We start from the raw sequence: 21,705 nt of genomic DNA, 5'->3' as shown, positions 1-21,705 counted from the left end.
CTGGTGGTCGTGGCCTACCGTGCCTCTGAAAGAGATAATAGAAGGAGCGGCAGAAACCAGTGCTCGTGAAAAAAAAAGGGGGAAGAAAACAAAGAAAAAGGAAAAAATACTGAAGTGGTATAAATAAATAAATAAAAAGACAAATACGGAAAGAAGAAGAGAAAAATGAAAAAGGAAAAGACGCTGAACAACCAAAACAAGTGTTGTTGCCTATAGCTTGAAATTTAGCATAGCAAATAGATTCTTTATGCCTATTGGTTGTAATGTCTTGAACTCATGGATAAGGCAGGATTCTCTGTATTTTCTTTTTCGTTCAGAACGGAAATTTGACTGTAAGATGTAGAGCTTAAGTTCATCAAAGTTATGACCTTGTTGGTTGAAATGCTTGGCAATGGCTGTGGGAAGCTTTCTAGCTGTGCCCGCACGATGTCCATTTAATTTGATGTTCATTGATTGTCCCGTTTCACCTATATGTTGTTTCTTACAGAAGGAACATTCAAGCATATAAATCACATCTGAACTTGTACAAGTGAAGCTAGATTTGACTTTGTGTGTATAACTATTTGCGGTGCTTTTAATTTTAATGTCACTTTGAAGGTGCCTGCAGGTTTTGCACCTGGGGCGACAACATGCTTTTATTAAGGGAGAATGCTGTTGGCTGACTTCTGCGTGCACTAACATGTCTTTAACGTTCCTGTCAGCGATAGGTACCCTTGGTACATCTGAGAATGCTTTGCGTATAGAGATGCCCACCATATAAAACAACAGCCTTACTAAGATTCAGTAGAAAAATGGAACATGATTCATGCGCAAGTCAAAGAGACAATGCGTTTTAAGACTGATGAACACTGTTCTTATTGGTTTTAAGTGGCACATGTTTAGTTTGTCTAAAAGACATCGTCACCTTTCTTCCAAGCTTTGAAGAAGGTACTTCACTTCGCTAGCATCAAGTTAAAACCAGGACACTGCCACCTGGGTTACAAAAAGCTGAAGTTTCTTGGCCATGTTACGAGTGTGGATGCCATTAGGTCTCTGCAAGGGGACAAGCTTTTTTGTCCAAACATTGACTTGAGCCTTAGTCATCCCTTGTTTAAGAGCCAATGTTTCACAAAAGGGATCTGCCATTATCAGGGTGCCTCGAACCACTGTTTGGACAAGGTGCCAAATACATCTCAAAAAGACTTGTCGCTGGACAAGGTAGTGCGGTTTTCTATACATCCCTTTTAATGGCACGAGAAGCAGACACGACAATGTCAGGTCAGTGTTTGTCATGTTCTATGTGTCATGTTCTGTGTGTCCTGTGCTGTGGGTCATGTCCACTTTTCACACCATAAAAAAGAATCTATATTGTCGAACATGGCCATTTTCGATAGCCATTTCGACACAGCAATGCCTGAGGTATCCCTCATTCAGTTCTCCAATGTTTCGCCAAGGGAGGCTGTTTTTATTGGCGCGCCTTGAGCCAGTATTTTGACAAGGAGGCTTCTCGAGGACAAAAGTCCCCTTGTCTAAGCATTTTCTTTGGACACATCGATGAAAATACGTCCCCTTAGCAAAACATTGGCTCCGACTTGAAGTGTTCCTTTTTTGACCACTGTTTACTTCTGCTCTGTGACGATTACACAAACACTACATGCATATGCATTTACCTGGCATCTCCCCATAATCAAACTCTTTCATATCAAAAATTTGAAACAAGACCACAAATGTTTGAGCTATGAAGACTGCAGCTGCTGCTGCAGATCCCCTGTAACACAAATGAAATCATGGAAAAGTATGCGTTTTCCTAGCACCCTGCACATTTGCCGATATCGGAAGATAGCAGCTTGCTGCTACTTAATTAAGTGTAATAGTGGCTGTGGGGTACAGCCAGAGAACAAGGTCTCTATCTTATGATGTCATATCTTGCTTGATTTACTTACTCGATTTGAATTGAACATGAGCTGGAGCTTCACATCTTGTGCATCTTTGGAATCCTATATTTATTTATTGTACAATATTAAGGGAGAAGCTACAGAGTATAACATCACAAAGGTGCAGCAACATTGCCAAACTTTCTCAGGAAATAATTGGAATTCACATGGCCAAGTTTTCAGAAGTTATTTGGCTGACATTATAGTTCGAAGTGGCAAACAATGAAGAAGAACAAAACTTTTCTTTTTTACAAACAGGGAGTGTGTCTGCAGTGAATATTGAGGTTGTTGATACCCTTTTTTTAGTGTGAGTTGTTTAAAGTGTTTGTCCTTGGCAAATTTGTCAGTTAACAGACTCTCAGTGAGTGAATGCACACTTGTGATGAGTGTATGCTTTTAGCGGCTACCGCCACCGCGGGCTTACCAGCCTGCCAGTGTCGTTATTGCTGACTAACGTCCCTTTGTGGCCCAACTTTCAGAGGTCGAGCCAAGTTCACCCACACAGAAAAACAACCCTGGATCCAAAAGTGAGATTTCGGCCATCCACGCTTCTCGCCCTGTACGCTTCTCTCCTTCTCTGCTGTGTGCTGCCTTGCCAGTCCACGGTTCATCGGGTTCACGCACTGCTTGTGCTGACCGCTTCTCTCTGCACTGCGCCGCTTTCCGTGTTGTCATCTCCATGGCTGGACCCGAGCGCCACCTGCTGGCCTGGCCAGGGTGTGGTTTCTGCTTCTGCTGTCCTCCTCTCACGCTTCTTGTCCTCCTCTGCACACAAACTGTCCCCTGATCCCTTCTCGGTGCCACTCCTTGGCTTCACATGGCACCTGCTGCACTCTCTCGCTCTGCACTTCGTCTCTTCTCTTCCAGAGTCTAGTCCCAGTTGCGGCCGACTGGTGTTTCTTTGAAGCACTTTGCTTTCCTTCTGTCTCATCTTCCTTGGCCACCGTAGCAGTAGTACTTTGCTTGCAGTTACAAGGTTTCTCATTTTCCTGTTGATAACAGCTTAGCATTCTGTTGGCAGCACATTTATTGTTTTCTCAAATGTGCAGCTGCCGTAGCTGGATGACTGTATTGCCAGGGGGGCTGTACATGCTTTTGAAATTTTTGGTGCTAGTTTTATAGCCTGCGAGGTAACACCATAGTAGAAAATGTTGCCTGGAGAGTTCTATTTTTTTTTTTTTCCACTCAGTGTATTTGCTGGAAACTTCTCTATTGGCACCTGCTTTATATTTTCTGATTAAAGTTAAGTTCATATAAAGCAGGCGATTGGTGTTGGACCATAACTTACCGCTAACTTCTTGCCATCCACAGAGCACAATGATGTCTTCACTTCTGTAGAATGCGGCGAGACACCACCTTTTTTGGAATGATTGGATAGAAGCATGTTTAGTTTTGATCAGATGTATGACCAAAATAAATTTCTAAAGGATTACTGAGTTAAAGTTTGAATTGGTCATGTTAGAGCTCTGTAAAAATACTGCAACAATGGACACACAAAAGGCAGATGCAGTTTACTCTGCTGTTGTCACCATGCACACCTTTTAGATAAGCTAAAGCTTTTGTACTAAAAGCACTTTATATTCTTTACTACACAATATACACCAGTAAAAAAGACAGTTTGCTCTATGGCAGGGTGTGAGACTCATGCTGGTCTACCACTGTTTCAATTATTACAAATAGTGCGCACATCTGTACCATGAACAGTTACCTCTCATTTCTACATAGCCTTTCAACAAAGCAAGACTGCAGCATCATAAAAAAAATTGGGTTTACTTTTGGTTTAGGGTATTGAAACTGGGAGAGCCATGTCACTCGAAGCAACTTTCACAAAATTTATCTGCATTATCTGTTCTGATGTGTCTTGTAGCAGAGCTTCAGCACAACCGATTAATGTCCTTCCTGTTGAGAGCGCACACTTCTGCTTCCCTGCTTGACACTTGCTCACAAGTGAAAATTGATGTTGGCTCAGATGTGCTACGTTAGCTTCATAAAGCATGGCTTGATCCATGTTCTTCAGAGCCTTTATACTTTGGTTGCTAGGTATGTTGGAATTTCCAAAAAGAGTGTTGGTTATGATTTGACAACTTTCCTGAGAGCATAAGCTTGCTTCCGAGTCAGGCTGGCACTGCTGTCTGTGTCAAATAGCTTTCATGCTTTTCAATATGTAGTACTAAAGCAGTTACTGTGAAGTAACAGCACTGAAAGCAGGGCGTGTTGATAAGGATCTGTACTTTAGAACAAAATAGAGCAAAAGACGTTGGCACAAAAAAAAGTAGACAACTCAACTGCTGGTGTGCTTATGTGTGCTTACACAACACAAGTGCTGATGTACTTGTGTGTGATAACACAAATGCTGTGTTATCAGCACTTGTGTTCTCTACTTTTCTTTATCTCTGAATTTTTCATGCTGTTTGGGTCGTACACATGGATCACTATGAAGTCTCGTTAGTGCTAGCTATTTTCATTATCCATTTCGTATAGTAACCATTTTTGTATAACTGTTTTCATTTGTTCTTTTGGGTACGTCTCTGAAGCGTTAATAGGGATTGGTTCGGAGAGGCCACTAAGAAGTTCAAGGGCTGTTGGGAACTCTCAAAAGCAGCTTTGCATTCTCTATGCAAAATTGAGAGTAGTCTCTGATGTCGTATGAAAATACGTGCAAAACTGGGATGTTCTCCATGCAATTACTTATGTCAATTACTTGATGTACGAAAATGTATGCATGCATGTACACGTATGTGCACATTTGTGTTGACCAGTTCTGCAGCCAGGATCAAACAGCAGCCCTCTACATTGTGAACCAGCCTCCTTCATTTTATTTCTTGTTGCATAGCTGAGCACACATTTTATAGGTAGCCTTGTGTTTTTCATCAACTGCTCATCTCTGTCATCTATGCAGTCAAAAGAAAAAAAACTGATAGACATGCAGCAATTAGGTAAAAGCAGAAGCATTTCAGGCTGTTGCTTGGCAGTATGATTGCAACTTTCACTCGGACCTGAACTCTCAAATGCATCTGCATCTGTTCCTTTCTTTTTTTTTGATGAGAAAACTATTTTATTGAAAACATTTCTTTTCGCTTATCACTATGCTCAGGTTGTGGTGTCAAGTGCAATTGCAACAAGCAATTACATTTGCAGTTGTCAAGTGCAACAAATCTATTGCACCTTGCTATTTGTTGTGCTGCAAATGCCCACATCTCACCGGCCACTTCTGACAGCGTTAGGCTTCGATGAACATTGGGTTAATCTCTGCACCAAAGTCATAGACAAAAACAGGTAAAACATCATATCAGTCAAATATGAGTATTCATGCATGGAAAACAAGCATTTAACCATGACATAATTATTTGATCGTCGATTATATCAATGGAGCCCCCACGACATGCCTCATAATCAGAAAGTAGTTTTCGCACATAAAACCCCATAATTTAATTTTCTTTTCTTATACAGGATAGCTTAACAAGGCTTGCTGCTAGGCTAGTTGGTTAATGGTATAGAATAAAATTAAAAGAGTGCAAAAAAGGACAGGGGCAAAGCGGAACAGCACGGAAATTTGACACTGGCAGTGAAGTTGCAGGGGGGGGCTCTTGCACAGGTGGGGGCACTTGCTCAGAATTTTACGGTAGTTCAAATGGCTGTTCTGACTAAACCGATGCCTCAACTGCTCTAAAATTTTGCACAGAGGGGATGTTTCACAGTTAATTTTTATTAGTAAAATGCTTGGATGCAGTGAATTTGCCTGTTTCATTCAAGCTAACCAAGGTATGTCAGGATAAATTAAAATGCAAACAGGAAATAACTGGCCAGAACACGTAGTTACATCTTACACGTAGTTACATCAAAGTCCACTATTCACATCAGTACTCGACAGCCAGTTTCTAGGCACGGAGTAGTCGGAAGTGTTCATTTCTTAGTCGTAATTAAGCCACTGTTACGAATTCAGGTGAACCTGAAAACAAAACAATGCATTGAGTAGTTTTGAAATTGTTTGCATTTGAATTTATGATGATAATACATGTCTATAGCAGTGCTGGAAGGAAAATGTGGATTTTCTCAGTGGGAAAGGTGCTGGTGCTATCTGCTGCTTGGAGAAATAAACTGCTTTACATTGTGCCATCTGCACTGTTGGCGTTAATTTAGGGCAGGGCAGACAATTGTGCCATTTCTTTCATTAATAAAATTACTTTTTCAATCTGGCATTGCAGCAGACTTGTATTTCTCTCATGTTTTGGTGAAAGAGTCAAGTACAGCATCCAGGCATGGTATTCAATGAGATGCGCTGTAAAAAAATTCTCCCTCTAGATTTTGAGTGCAAGCAGTGCAGTGATTTAGCCAGACGTATGCTGTGCTCCCTTATTGATTCAATATACAGTATCCTGCTTTGATCCAGGGCACTGGCACGATTGTTTGCATCGTGGGAATTTCCTGGTCTGTTGATTTTCTGTGGTGTTGTAGTTGCAGTGGTACAACATCACCACGTTGCCCCTCCCTCTTTTTCTTCTCCTCGTGTGCAGAAAAGAAGGTAAGGTGGGCTCTGCGGCCGGAGCAGCTGGCGTCGTGACCCGCGTTTGGTCGGTGCTTGTCAGGTGGAGGCCCAGCTGGAGGAGCAGCTGGCCATGGCCCACTACCAGTACACGGGGGCCACGGTGCACGTGCACCCGGTGCTCTCATCACTGGTTAACTACGCGCAGCCCGTCAAGTTCCAGGGCTTCGATGTGGCCGAGGAACGGTCCATCCACTTCAACATGTCCTCGTTTGCCGAGACGGCTGCCCTCGGTTGCCTCAAATCACAGGCTATCGAGTTTGTCAAGTATCCTTTCTTGTTGAGATGTGGCTCCGATGGCAAATCGATAACTGCGGTCCAGATTGCACCATCCCTGTGACGGAAACCAGTGGCACTTAGTTTTTAAAAGCAGATGAAGTTTTGATATGAATATCCATGGCATGCTTGCGATAGTAAAATAGGTTAGGAAGTTATATCCCAGCATTATATTTTTGTTAAAATCTGTCTAAGCTCGTAACACTGTGACAAAGTTCAGAGTGTGCACCAAGTTTTCCATGGTCTTGCAGATAGTGGTATGATACTGTTTTGACAATGTATTGCATCATAATATTTATAATGAAGCTTTTGACTTAACCCTTTCAGGGTCAATGACGTAAATGTATGGCGCCGCGAACAAGTCCGAAAACGGTCGATGCCGTATATTTATGGCGCCGTCTGTACGTTTAAAAAGCGCGCCAATTTCCTAACTTTTTCTTTTCTCTCATGTGCTGCCACTATGTGGGAATACAGGGAAACTTTGTCGCGCGCCTCCCTCTCTCGGTTTTTGTTGCATGGTTTGTTTTAGTGCTAGTTCGCTTCCGCACGTCTATATAGTACCGCTCGCGTATTGGCACGCGTGCGGGCGGGTGGCAGTTCTGGTTTTGTTTTCGCGGGCGGTTTTGCCGTCTTGCACTTGCAAAACTGATGGCTATCTCGTTACTAATCGCTCAAAAGGTGACCACCTCTTTCTCGCTCGTTCAGTGCTCACAGGGGTGCACAAAGCAAGGATGCCGCCGTGCATGCGCTTCCGTTGCTTCTTTTTTTGACACTCACGAAAACTAATTGCCTCTGGTTGGCGATAAGATGAAGATTAGCGGAAGTTTGTCACACGTGCTTTTTTGACGGGCACACAACCACACAGTTTTCTTGAGTGTGTGCACCTACGCAGTTCGATTACGCTATGGATGTACAGTGCTCACGGAACGAAACGCGACAGCGAGTATTTGGTAGAACCCAGCATATGTGCAGAGAAATCGAGAGTACCATGTCATGTCGCTATGAATCTGGTCACTAAAGGTGACTCTGACTCCGCTCTAAGTGTACACACCAAGGTTACTTCGATGTGACACGACCTTCAGCAGGTGGAGACGAAAGTATGGGCATTAGTTAGCTCTCAATTGACGTGTTTCATTCCGTGAGCACTGTACATATTAGTGTAAGAGCAGCAACATTTGAGTCTTGCAAAATAGTCTCGTGTCCACATTTTCAAGGCCTTGAACTGTGTGTATAAAAATGCGTCAAATTTTTAGTTCTTATAAGTTTATTTCCTTTTTTATTGTTGTTATTCATGAATGAAGAGTACATATATACCAATGCAAAATATTTTTTCCTCACTTTACGGTCACCCAAGAAAAATTGAAGTAAATTTTTTTCGAAATAAGTCCCTAAGAAGAATTGAAATCTGCAATAAAAAAAATTGACCCTGGGTGGTCGCATATGGCGAAAAAAATCGACCCTCAAAGGATTAATGTCAAACCACTGTTCACCTACAAACAAGCAGAATGAACTGCATATAAGCATAGATACACAAAAATTCAGTTTGTTCTACTGAACTGAATTCAAAATATCAAAAGCCTGGATAGTCAGCCACCACCTCCAAGGAGACCTGCTGGTATCAGGACATCAAGGCATTGATACAAGAGTGTGGTTGCCAGAAACAATGCTTAATGAAATGTCACACCTGTTTTGAAGACCTTCTATTGCTGGTCATAAGACATGGCTTCAACTTGAGTGCTGCAAGCTACACGTTGTACAGAGGATCATGAAAAGGCGACTAACATTCTAAAAGTAGCATGAGGGTGCGGTGCAGTCAGTTCTCTGAAAATAAAACTTTGAAGCTAGTTCACCTTCATCTAGAATTTTTACCGAAGACACCATCACATAACATCACTCATTTTACTGATTAATCTGTAGGCTAGCGGATGGTAATGCTAGTCCAATGTGATCAACATTTTTAGGCAGGTAATAAAAGCATGAGTGTATTGACCTAACAGTTTCTGTGGAAGTTTAGACGTTGCAAAGAGTTTTGTGAAAGGACATTGTGTTGCCAGATTCTCTCAATATTTAAGTGTTCTAACTTGTTACTTAGATTAGCCTGGCCCTTCTGTATACCACACTCCTTCCTAACTCAGTTGATAAGCTGCACAGTTGTTCGATAGCCATCTCAGCTACATACAGTTCCCGCACCAGATCGGTGTTGAAATGTGAAGTGTGGGCAGGTTTCATCAGGCACACTTCAGCCTCAATCAGTCTATCTGTTACGCCATTTCAGAACTCCAGCCTATCACAGTTTCATTTCTCTCACAAATCTTGCATCGTCCCACAGAAAATAATTTGCCACTGCTTTTAAGGTAACAAAACAAACCAAAGAACATTCTATGTGCACCATCGGTCAAGTGTGGAAACGAACCTTGGTTATTTGGCTTTGGAATCGGGCATTCTGTACATTGAGCCGAGAGTTCATCAGCACACCGGCATCCACCCTGCGGAGGGACAAGAGGACAAAGCACGTTGCGATGATAGAGGGCACACCCCCCCCCCCCCCCCCCCCGCCCCCCTCAAACGCTTGAGGGAATCAGTTGCATTGTGAGGTTACACTCAAAGTTAGATCTTCAGGACAGAAGAGAACAAACAAAGCAAAATTATTCCTGACGTGCAGTAAAGGATATACAGGGTGTCCCATATAATTTGAGCCAAGAATTTAAATATAAAAGGAGTGTTGGAAGCGAATTGAACCGATCACATACTATTCGCAATTGCCTATAGTAACTCAGACAATTTTTTGTTTTTCCCTTAACTCAATAATTAATTAAGCTTAATTCTTCAACTTTTTAATTATTGGCTGAGTACTCCAAGTATGATACGCAGATATGTAGAGCACCTTCAGAAAACATCAATCGAGTTGTTTCCTTTACGATACGTCTCGCGTAGTCCTTTTTTTCTGGGTTGCACAGAAAGCCTGCAAAATAAGAAAAAAGCCACGTGACGGAGTGTTTATGCAGTGGTATCGTGCTGCTCTCAAGCGTGTGCTCGTTGAACAAGGTCGGCTCCTGTCGGATGACAGCGAAAATGCATGCTGCTGGCCAGGCGCTGCCGATGAGATAAAGAACGCCCTGCCTCTATGTCGCCAGTCACGATGCAGCCGACCTTGTTCACCAAACGCACGCTTGAAAGCAGCACGATACCACTGCGTTAACACTCCATCACGTGGCTTTTTTCTTATTTTGCAGGCTTTCTTTGCAACCCGGAAAAAAAGGACTACGCGAAACGTATCACAAAGGAAACAACTCGATTGGTGGTTTCTGAAGGTGCTCTACAAACCTGCATATCATACTTGGGGTCCTCAGCCAATAATTAAAAGGTTGGGCAATTAAACCTAATTATTTAGTAAGTTATGGCCAAAACAAGCAGTTGTCTGAGTTACTATAGACTATTGCGAATAGTATACATTCGGTTCAATTCGCTTCCGACGCTTCTTTCATTTTAAATTCTTGGCTCAAGTTATGTGAGACACCGTGTATATATTGCTACGAGGCGCTGCAGTAGCAAACCATGATGAGAGGACTGACGAAGACGGCGAGTGCCGATAGTCGCGGTCACGGGCTCTGTCTTGTATGCATGTCTTCTGCCAGTTGTATATCTATCTTGTAAATATGCCGTATTTACTCACATAATGATCCCACTTTTTTGTCAAGAAAATTGACGCAAATTCATGGGTGCAATCATTGCGCGGATTAAATTTCCCTAAAAAAAGTATATTCAGGGTGTCTACCAACCGGGAAAACCGGGAAAACCGGGAATTCTCAGGGAATTTGAACAGTCTGGAAAAACTCAGGGAAAACTCAGGGAATTTGTGCTTCTATCAGGGAAAATTAGCTGTAACTTTATTGAAAGGGAACGAAAGTCGTGTTAATGCTGGCTCCCGTAACAGAGGAATCGCAACGAATCGTCATTGACGCCATGTCATCGGCACGATGTATTGCCAGAGTAGTTAACGACCGATTTTCTAGACGCCCGATTTTTCGGACACGCCCGATAATTTGTACGGTTTTGCGGCACCACCACATACTCCATATAGTCAACGTATATTGCCCTGACTGCAGGTCTGAAATGGCATTAATGAAAGCCGCCACCGCCGCTATTTTGATTATCTCGCCGCCTCGAACCGGCACTCTCGCAGGCAGATCCGCTGGCAGCCGTAACCACCACCGTGGCAACGTTAGGCCTAGCTGTTTCTATGTTCGCTATTAAGCTTCTTGCCGTGCGGTGCCGTGTTTTTCATTGAAAGAATTCGCCGCTATCACCAATGGCACCGACTCCGCCTTTGTAATCCTCGCGATTGGCCTTGAAGCTCGCAGAGCACAGCGCGTTGCGTAATGCCAGTCTCCGAAAGTTAGCTTCGCCTCAGTGCACTATTGTTAGGCGGTGAAGCATAACAAGCGTGGGAAGGGGGCAATTGTCACGGGACACAGTATGTATTCCTTAATTACACATGCGTGCACCCCGTCTCCTGTCACAGTACAAGCCCTGATATGCCTAATAGGCGTACTGGCAGGCCTTCAGAGCTTTTTCAGGCGTGCCTGTGGTAATTTTAGCCCTTAAAGGCAGTTAAAGACATGCATTAATTTTTTTCAGACTGCCCTTTTTTTTCAATTTTTTTTGCGGCCCCTCGGAAGTCCGAAAAATCAAATGTTGACTGTACAACTGACCAAGAGGTTGCTTCAGATGATCCATGTGGTGAAAGCGTGGCAGAAGGAGGATGAGAACAGAAAGGACCGACGCACTGAGGAATTAACGGGAAAAGAAGGGTGCCGCCGCCTTTTTGAAGGAGCTTGAGCTAAAAAAACTAAGTGTTGGCTGACGGTGAGACACAAGTGTCCCTCATCCAAACTAAAATAAATTGTTTAAGCAGTGAAACCCAACACTGAGATGTTGTGTACGGGCTGAGAGTATGTCAGGACAGTTGAGGTTGACTTCCCAGCTGCTGAGAGAGAACCTTAGTTGTGACAAAGTTCAGGACCTCACACAGATGAGCTTGCTATCAGTTAATAGAAATAGCTGATGTTAGAAAATATTTACTTATGTATGCATGTCCTTTTCATTCGTATTTGAAAATGTTCGACTCAATTTAGAATGGGCTTTACCATTTCTTTCGCTGTGCATTTTACTAAAACCTTCCTTCTGTTTTCTTTTTAAATAAAACAGATATTACTCCTTACTATTCAAACTGGATTAAGTAATTTTTTGCTTCAGCATGCTTACTAGAGAGTGACAGCATCGGGCAACGTGGTGTCAGCCTGTCTTGACATAAAACAAAGTTCTGGCTCATTCAGGGAATTTCGCAAAGGTGCTCAAGGAAAACCTGGAAAACTCAGGGAATTTAGAAATGTCAACTTGGTAGACACCCTGTATATATATATTTTTTCATTTCGCGTTTGCTGCGGGATGACAGTGGGTCAACAAATAGGCGGCTGCCGCTGTATGTAGTGCGGGACACCAAAACAAAAATGGCAGCCAGGGGAGCAAGCCAAATGCGCCGAACGCGATTTTTTTTCTTCTCGTGAGTACATTACATGCATTGAAACAGTTTCTTCCATATCAGTGATGAATAATATCGTTAATATCAGCAAGTTTGCGGCAATAACATAGCCATGTCCACTTTGAGGGAACATAAACAGATGGGCGCACTTAGCTGCCAGTGACATAGAAACACATGGCAGGCATGCTGCGGAAACTGCGGCATTTGTCTTCACTACTATCCTTGTACGGCACGTTTCCGCTAAGGGTGGGCGAATATCTTAGCTGTGTTACTAGCATCGGCGTATGAATAGGGTACACTTATTGTATCAGTATAAACGTGGCTGCTATAATTGCCGTTCGCGGTTTGTTGCCTGCCCACAAGTGCAGACGAGAATCAAAAGGCGCTTTTTTTTTTTGTTGTTGTTTACCACAACCATTATAAAGCCTACACGTAATAAAGGCAAGTGTGATTGTAGCTTTTTTTTTTTTGTCATGGAAGTGCGGAAAGTGATGAAAGGAATGAAATGGGGCATCTGCTTAAGAATGTTTGGTGCGTGCAGACCGCTTGGTTTGTCTTGAAGAGTCCTTCACGTAGCATTCGACAGATGGTAAGAGCGATAATTATTGGCTGAACTTGGCACACGACATATCACTGCGGCAAGTTCGGGGTGCGATCATTACACGAAGAATACAAAAAATTGAATTTTGACGACAAGATTCAGGGGTGCGATCTTTACGCTAGTAAATATGGTATTGTCAAGTGTCTTTTCTCTCCATAAAATTTTGGTAGAGAGTGCGGGTTTTTCAAGTCTCAAGACAGATTTATGCAGCGGACGCTCCTTGGTGGCATCTACAATGTCGGCACAAGCGGGGACGAGGATGCTTCAAGCAGCTCACCAACCGTGCCTCAACCATCAGCCACCAACCATCCCGTTGTCTTCACACAACCGCATGACCCAGGTACCTTTTCCACCTCTGACAGCACCGACGTCAAAGATTGGCGTCAGCTGTACGAATGGGTGAGCACTACCAATAACTGGGACCAGACTCTGATGCTACCGAACCTCATATTTTACCTGGCGGGCATGGCACAAGTGTGGTTTCTGAACCAGAAACAGGAACGTACCAGCTGGGAGGTATGTAAACAAAAGCTCATCGATCTGTTCGGCAAGCCCATCGGACGCCATGGTGCTGCGCAGAAAGAACTTGCATGCCGAGCTCAGACTTGCACCAAGTCCTATGTGACATACATCCAGGATGTGCTCGCACTTTGTCACAAAGTCAATGAGAAGATGCTGGAAACGGAAAAGGTTGCACATATCCTCAATGGTATCGCGGATGACGCGTTTACACTCCTGGTTTTTAAGAACTCATCCACAGTGGAAGACGTCATCAATAAATGCCAATGCTTTGAAGATGCAAAAAGTCGCTGCATTGCTCTGAACTTCACACATCTTCCGAACACGGCTGCGACGTCCACCTGCAAGGACCTCCTCCTCCCACCCGTTCCACCCATTCCTGCTGCATCCAACAATATTGTGTGCATCATTCGCCGCAAGATTGAAGCTGCCTCCCCAGTTACCTTTCAGGTGCGTAACCCCGACAAGTCCCATGCAACCATTTCCATTATCCGAATCATTATGCGTCAAGAACTAGCAAACACAGGATTACAGACGCTTTGCCCAGGCAACAGACCTGACCACCGTCCACCTGCCGCACCTGAGTTATACAGAAGCCCATCTGTTCACCCCCATTATCAGAATTCTGCAGAATGGCGCACATTCAATGACAGGCCCATCTGCTTCTGTTGTGGACACGTTGGACACATTTCCTGCCATTGTCGTAGTGCTTGGAACTCGCAGCCTTGGCCGAACTATTGAAACATCCAACATCCAGGTGGTAGTTCCCGAGTGCCGATACGCAACGACGACGACAACACTCCACCATCATAGCCAGCATGAGCAAACCACTCCCCTTCGCCATCCCGACACCTGCCCTGCTCACCTCTGCGTCGTCATTCTCCTTCTCCCTCATATTCCCGCTGCTCATCGGAAAACTGATGGGCACAGCTTCGAGAGGCGAGCCTCCCACAACGACCTGACCCTAAATTCCTCTGCTCGCACTACCTGGACATCACAACCTCATCAATGTAGACGTGGACGGAACAACTGTCATCGCACTCATTGATACTGGCGCCCACATATTGGTCATCAACTCAAACCTTTTGTACTCATTTGAAGAAAGTTGTTACCTCTGCTCCGATCGCTGTAGTCTGCGTAGCCGATGGTACGACTACGGCTGGTTCCGGGTTGTGTACCGCCTGTGTCACTATTGCCAGACACCACGTACACTTCAGCTTTGTTTTATGTCCTGGATCAGTGCCCACATGCAATCATCTTAGGACTTGACTTTCTCTTGGCAAATTCACCTTTTATTGACTGCTCTGCAAGAATTATCCAGCTTGCCTTACCTCATGCCATTGAGCCTTCTAATCCTGTGCTGTGTCGGCTGTGTTCCGCCGATTACATTTGTCTGCCACATCTAGCCGTGACGTGCATCTACTTCTGTGCTGGTCCTCCAGTAGGTGACAGTGATTACATCGTGTCGCCCAACGCTACCGTCCTCTGTTCGCGGAATGTCATGTTCCTGCACTTGATCATCAGTATAAAGGACGATGCCGCATGTCTCCCTATTGTGAATTTTGGACTATGTCCTCAAGTGATACCTTAGGGTATCGCTCTTGCAACTCTAGCTCCAGCCTCCAACTATCATGTTTCTGTCTTAACTGATCCTACTGCACCGCCTCCTGCTGCTATTGATTCGAACCCCACGATGTTAGACAACATAATGAAGATGATCGCAACTGACCTTCTGGCCGAACACGTACACATGCTTCGGGGCCTGTTCATGTCATACCAGGACATTTTTTATCTGAGTGACTGACCACTGAGCCAAATAACAATTGTCAAGCATTGGATTCGCACAGGAGATACCAAACCCATACACCAACGTCCTTATCGTGTCCCTCCATTGAGCGCCAAGTTATACAAAAGGAAGTTGAGAAAATGCTTGCCCATGATGTCATCGAACCTTCTTCAAGCCCATGGGCATGGCCTGTCATGCTCGTTACAAAGAAGGACAACTGCTGGCACTTATGTATCGACTACCGGAATCTTACCAAGTAACCAAAAGGATGTGTACCCCCTACCTCGGATAGGTGATGCCCTGGACTGTCTCAGGGGTTTTCTACTATTTTTCTTCAATAGACCTTCATTCCAGGTATTGGCAGATTGCAGTTGATGACATGGATCGTGAAAAGACGGCTTTTATTACACCTGGTGGGCTCTATCAGTTTAAGGTGATGCCGTTCGGGCTATGCAATGCCCGAACGAATGTCCATCATTTGCTCATTCGAACAAATGATGGACACCCTCCTTCACGGCTTAAAGTGGTCATTCTGCTTATGCTACCTTGATGATGTCATTGTCTTCTCGCCTACTTTTGACACACACCTCAAGCATCTCTTGACAGTTCTTTCAGTGTTCCACATGGTGAGACTTCAGCTCAATTCCACGAAATGTCACTTCGGCCGCTGGCAGCTTACTGTGCTCAGACATCTCGCCGACTATTCCAGTGTTCGTTCCGATCTGGAGAAAGTTTGTCTGGTCAAGGATTTCCTTGTGCCAACCTGCGTAACTGATGTTCGAAGCTTTGTATGCCTCTCTGCTCCTATTTCCGCAGATTTGTGCGAAATTTTGGTGGCACCCTTTTTTTGCGCCCTCTAACGGAACTTCTTAAGAAAGACGTGACTTTTGTCTAGGGTCCCGACCAAGCTAGTGCATTCGCTGAGCTGAAGACGCGAGTCGCCACTGATTCTCGGCCACTTTGACATCTCCGCCCCAAAAGAGGTTCACACCGACACTAGCGCCCACAGTATCAGCGCTGTTTTGGCACAACGACAGCACAGTTGCAACCATGTCATTGCATACGCCAGCCGTCATCTGTCACCAGCCGAATGCAATTACTCAAGTTCAAGTTCACATTTTATTCATCAGCGATGTCAGTTTTATAAGGAATTGTATAGAAAATTAGCACTACACAGGGAGCCCCAAAGTTATAAACTGTCAGGGGGACTCCCATACATGAACAAAATGAAAAAAAAAAAACAAGTACAGCTCAAGCATTGGTAACAGTGACTACAGACAATGTGATAAAATAATGAAGAGTGTGAAAAAACAAGAAAATATAAAGCTATTTAGTAAGACAAAAATTGCGAAGAATACTTCTGTGGTGAACAAGCAATGCAAATTTACAATACAACAAGAATAGGTGTAATATACCATGTAGTATAATAGTTAAGTCAATTATGATTACAGTCACAAAAGTCAGTTGTTAGGATGAAGAGAGTTGCTGCATAAAATATTTCTTAACTTGGTTCTTGAATATATGCTCTGTGGGGGATGATTTAATGGTACGTGAAATAGAATTCCACAGTTTTATTCCCGCAAATGTGGTAGTGAACTTACCATACCTTGTGCGCACTTTAGCTAAAAGACGATTATCGAGTTTAGAGAACCTAGTAGTGTTAGTATTTACAAAAGTTTCAATAACAAAGCTATTTATATGTGCAATATGATGAAATAACTTATAGATCATGATTGTTAACTTGAACTGAAAGAGCTTATAAAGAGGATGTATGTTTAAGCTGCAATAAAGTGGCATTGCATTGGATAGGAAATGGCTGATAGTCATGAGACAAAACACCTGATTCTGCAGGCGTTGAGGTTGGCTGAGGTGAGCGAGGGATGTGTTTCCCCAGGCTAGTACCCAGTAAAATAAATGGCTGTGAATGTGTGCATGATAAAGGGAATGGATAATGTGCGGCTGAAAATATGAGCGGGTTTTGATTATGGCATGTATTCCAAAAGAAATCTTACGGACAAGTGACTGCGCATGAAGATTGAATTTTGGATGCCTGTGTAAAACTACGCCAAGATACTTTGTGCTATCGATATTGGTATTAAGTTGTTTTCAAGACACACAGATATAGATATTGAAATTAGTGTCGGGAAGGAATGAAAAACAAAAAGAAAGCTGTTTGTAGCGGATTGACGCACAGCATATTCTTTCGACGGCAGGAAGTTCTCTTATGCAGATCAATGTTAACATTTCGCTGTAGCTCATCGACATTATTAACGCAAGTAAAAATAGTCGTGCCGTCTGCATATAATATACAGTCTGTAGTGGTCAGAGTATTAGGTAGGTCGTTAATAAATAGTAGAAACAGCAGCGGGCCAAGGATCGAGCCCTGAGAAACACCTTGATATATCTTCGTAGCAGATGAGAGTTTGCCGTCAATCTGAGCAACTTGGGTACGATTAGTTAGGTAGCTAGAAATAAGCTGAAGTGGCAGGCCAGTTATGCCGTAAGATTCAAGTTTATATATTAGAATTTTGTGAAGGATGATGTCAAAAGCATTTGTTAATTCTATAAATACACTTCCAGCCAGAAAGCCTTGGTCAATTACCTTCTTGACTTTATCGGTGAAGGTTAGAAGCGCAAGCTCAGTTGAGCAACCTCGTTGAAAGCCATACTGTTTAGGTGGTAGGAGATTAAATTTTACTAGGTAGGATGATAAACATGTAATAACTAGTTGTTCAGTTATTTTACTGAAAAAAGAAAGAATACAAATAGGCCTGTAGTTATTCAGAAGTTCACGATTGCCTTTTTGGTAAACAAGCTGGGAAATATGCCTGCTTTAAACATTTTGTTAACAGTATCTGCTATGATAGGAGACAGTTCATTAGAAACTAACTTGATATGAGATGGGGGAACAGAGTCTAGGCCAGGTCCAGTAGACCTAAGCGAAGATATAACATGAAGAACTTCCTTTGCATTTGTAGGTCGCAAGTAGAAAGAATGAAGATGACGAGGCAATGTCGGTAATGGGGGATCTGTTTGAGAATCGCAAGTACTACTAAAATACTCACTGAAGGCATTCACGATATCAGCTTGGTGGCAGTATGTTTGTGTCTCAGTTTTTATTTTTGTTAAATGCTCACAACATTTATTATTTAAGAATTCGTTGATGACCTGCCAGTTGCGCCTCATATTATTGCCATTATTCAAAATCTTGTTCTGAAAGTAATCTCGTTTGGCACATTTAAGTGCGGCTGCAAGTGTGTTAGAATATTTTTTGAAACGAGATTTAAGTTCACAGTTAAATGGCTCACAAATCACCCTTCTGTGGAGCCGATTTTTCTTCAAGATACATTGAAGTAGCGCTCTCGTGACCCAAGTTTTTCGAGGGGAGCTGAAAAATCGAGTTATGATAGATGTAGTACAGTCGAAACCAGTTATATCGAACTCGCAAAAAAACGCCTATCAGTTCAATATAGATCATAATTCGATATAAGCCTGCTAAATAATTGATGTCATAAAAGCACATACCAATTATAAAATCACTTTATTGATGAAACTAGCTTAGTTTCATATAAATTAGTCCTGCATTTTTTTCTGCTTGTGCACTTTCACTGCCTGTGACGCATGCACTTCCCCACATTGTCAAAAGGAGTCTGAGCAGCTGAGGCCGCAACTTTCCGCATTCGCTCAGAAGCACCGGACTAGTGTGAGTGCACCAGTCACTTCGGAGGATGTGGGCAAGAGACCGTCGTTGCTTTCCTCATTGTGCCCACTTTTATTTGTGCTCGGTATGATGTTGGCAATGTGGTCTTCATTTTGGGGCTCTCCCGTGGTCGCGACACCATCATCTGCACTCAAACTCGTCCACCATTGATGCGGCAACAGCTTTCGGAAATTCTGACAGCTCGTTCCAAACTTCGGCAACACCGGCAACGGCTTCCTCGCATTCATCAGAATTTACAGTCATCACCAAGCACACGGAAGCCGGCACGTATGAAGAACCACTTCCACATGGCCGTGCATACGCGTCGGGCGCCACGGGCACCGGGTCGCGAGTTTTGCCGCTTTAGCCCTAATCGTGCCGAGAGTGCTCCTCGGAATCTCGCACGCTGCGGGGACATCCGACTTCTCATCGTGTGCGACCTGATTTATGATTTCGAGCTTCACGACAAAAGGCGAATTCTGCCGCTTCATCATGGCAACACTGCGGGAGAAGGCCCACAAGGCACAAACACAATGAACCAGAAAAGCAGCGACACAACTCGTATTTTCGCCATCTTTCACGACGAGAGCACAAGGCTCTCTGAGCAAGCGCTGCAGGCGGGCCAGGATAAGTTTTTGCAGGGAGGTGTCGACAGCGCGCCCGAGCAGCCCGAGGCAGCGCAATCACAGTAGGGAGAGTGGTTGCGTGGAGCCGCACCACCGGGTTTCTCCACTACCGTGAGGGAAAGCCAACTTCTGGGGGCACTTTTCCGCCGCTTGACGTTCGATATATAGGGAGTCGCGGCTATTTTTGTTTGATATAAGCGTAATTTTTGCTATATATACTCATTGTAACTATACCGTGACCATAAATTGTTCTATATATAGAATAATTCGATGTAAACAGGTTCGATATAGTCGGATTCGACTGTAGTGCATTGATGAATTCAGCTTGTAACTTCACCCAAGATCAACTGATAAGCCTCTTCAGCGCAAGATTCACAGAGTACTGCTGTCCAGTCATTTGACTGTATCATAGAGATAAATTTTTGAGAGTCAAAATGTACTTTCTTTTTCTTTTCAGTCGATTTAGAATTTTCTGTACCTAAAGTCAAAAATATAGGGTAGTGGTCGGTTATGCTGTGCTCGATGAATCCTGCTGTATAATCTATAGTAAAGTTGGTCAATATGTGCTCAATTAACGTATTAGATCCTGCCATGTCACATGTGGTTGGAGAAGTAATTAAAGAAGCAATAGACTGAACAAGACTGTTCATAAACTGGACAACCGTAAGACAGCTTTCACCTTTGGTTGCAGGGACACCTTTTATTTCTACATTATTTAGTCGGGAGTACTGTTCCAGTTCAGAAACCCTGCGTGCCAAGTGGCCATTCTTTTTATTTTTTTTTTCTATTTATTCATACTGTCAGCACAAGCCAAGACAGGAGTTGCGGTTACATTGCTGTCATCAAACTAGACAAAGTAGATGTTTAAACTTCACTTCACTTCACTTTATTACCTTAAAGACCCCATTAGAGGGGTATTACATACGGGGTAGTTGATAATATTGTAGGCATTTATAAGCTATACATTGTCATCTGTACATGATCATCATCATCATGTGGGGTTCATATTAGGTTCTTCTTCATCGCTTGTGGGGCTCGCTCTTGTGTGATCCGTGCTTTGGGCATGGTCGGTTCGCCGCATCTCCAACATGTAATAAACGTCGTGATAACTGCTGCATCACAAGTGGTGGAGTGTGCTTTACGGTCCTCCGTCCTCTGACTCCCCGCTGAACCTCCTGGAGCTTCGATCAGGTCGCCGATTGTGCCAGCTGTCCGCCAGTATGTCGCAGGACGAGCCAACGGGTACTTCTACTTCATCCATCTCGGCCTCGGCTACACCAGCCTCTCCGTATTGGATTATCAGTGGGCACCAGCGTGATCCCCATCTGTTTGCTGGACTTCGCGGTGAAGACATCGAGGATAGGTTGGACGACTACGACCGAGTGAGTTCGGCTAACCGTTTTGACGACGCGTCCAAGCTAAGTCACGTCGCCTTTTATCTCACAGGAGTAGCGAAAACTTGGTTTTTCAACCATGAGGTTGATTTCACGAACTGGGGCGCTTTCAAACAGCAGCTCCGCCAAATCTTCGGCACATCGGCTGTTCGTTCCGCCCTCGCAAAAAAGACGCTCGACACTCGAAAGCAACAACTCGGGGAATCTTATGCCTCGTACATCGAGGATGTGCTTGCTCTTTGTCAACGCGTGAACACGGCCATGACCGAATCAGCCAGGGTTCGCCATATCCTCAAAGGCATCGGCATGGTCGCTTTAAATGCCTTAGCCATCAAGAACCCCGCTACCGTCACTGATATCATCGCTACCTGCCAGCGCCTCGACGAACTCGACTACGGTTGCAGCCAGACACCACTGCAACCACTACCGCTGATGACCCCATGTTACGAGCAATGATACGTGCAATAATTCGCGAAGAGCTCCAGTATCTTGGCTTTGCCGCAGGACCTATGCCTTCTCATGTATCGGATACCAATCTGCGAGACGTTGTCAAGGAGGAATTGGCATCCATGGCTGGCACAGCGTACACGGACCCTCTAACCCCTCGGGCCCCACCAACGTACGCACAAGTAGCCGCCGTTACTCCAGTTATCGTTCCACTGATGCCTCAAAAACCAACGCCGGCCCACATGGCTTCCCTGACTACCAGCGCACGAACCCAAACCACCTATCTGCAGTGGCGTCCTCCTCGTCCCATCTGCTACTACTGCGGCTATCGTGGCCATATAGCACGTTTTTGCCGCAA

The 21,705-nt window shown here is 44.0% G+C and overlaps 1 protein-coding gene across 1 annotated transcript in view; it reads left to right on the top strand.

The window, feature by feature from the left end:
* The window catches only part of norpA (no receptor potential A), a 317,605-nt gene that overhangs the window by 190,039 nt on the left and 105,861 nt on the right, over positions 1-21,705 (top strand). The window contains exons 18-19 of the mRNA XM_070522685.1: positions 1,159-1,200; positions 6,512-6,723. Of these exons, the coding sequence (XP_070378786.1) occupies positions 1,159-1,200; positions 6,512-6,723 (254 nt within the window). The remainder of the gene's footprint in view (positions 1-1,158; positions 1,201-6,511; positions 6,724-21,705) is intronic.

Source organism: Dermacentor albipictus, chromosome 7 (assembly GCF_038994185.2).
Source record: "Dermacentor albipictus isolate Rhodes 1998 colony chromosome 7, USDA_Dalb.pri_finalv2, whole genome shotgun sequence".
Taxonomy (NCBI): domain Eukaryota; kingdom Metazoa; phylum Arthropoda; class Arachnida; order Ixodida; family Ixodidae; genus Dermacentor; species Dermacentor albipictus.
This window is presented reverse-complemented; position numbering and strand designations above follow the sequence as displayed.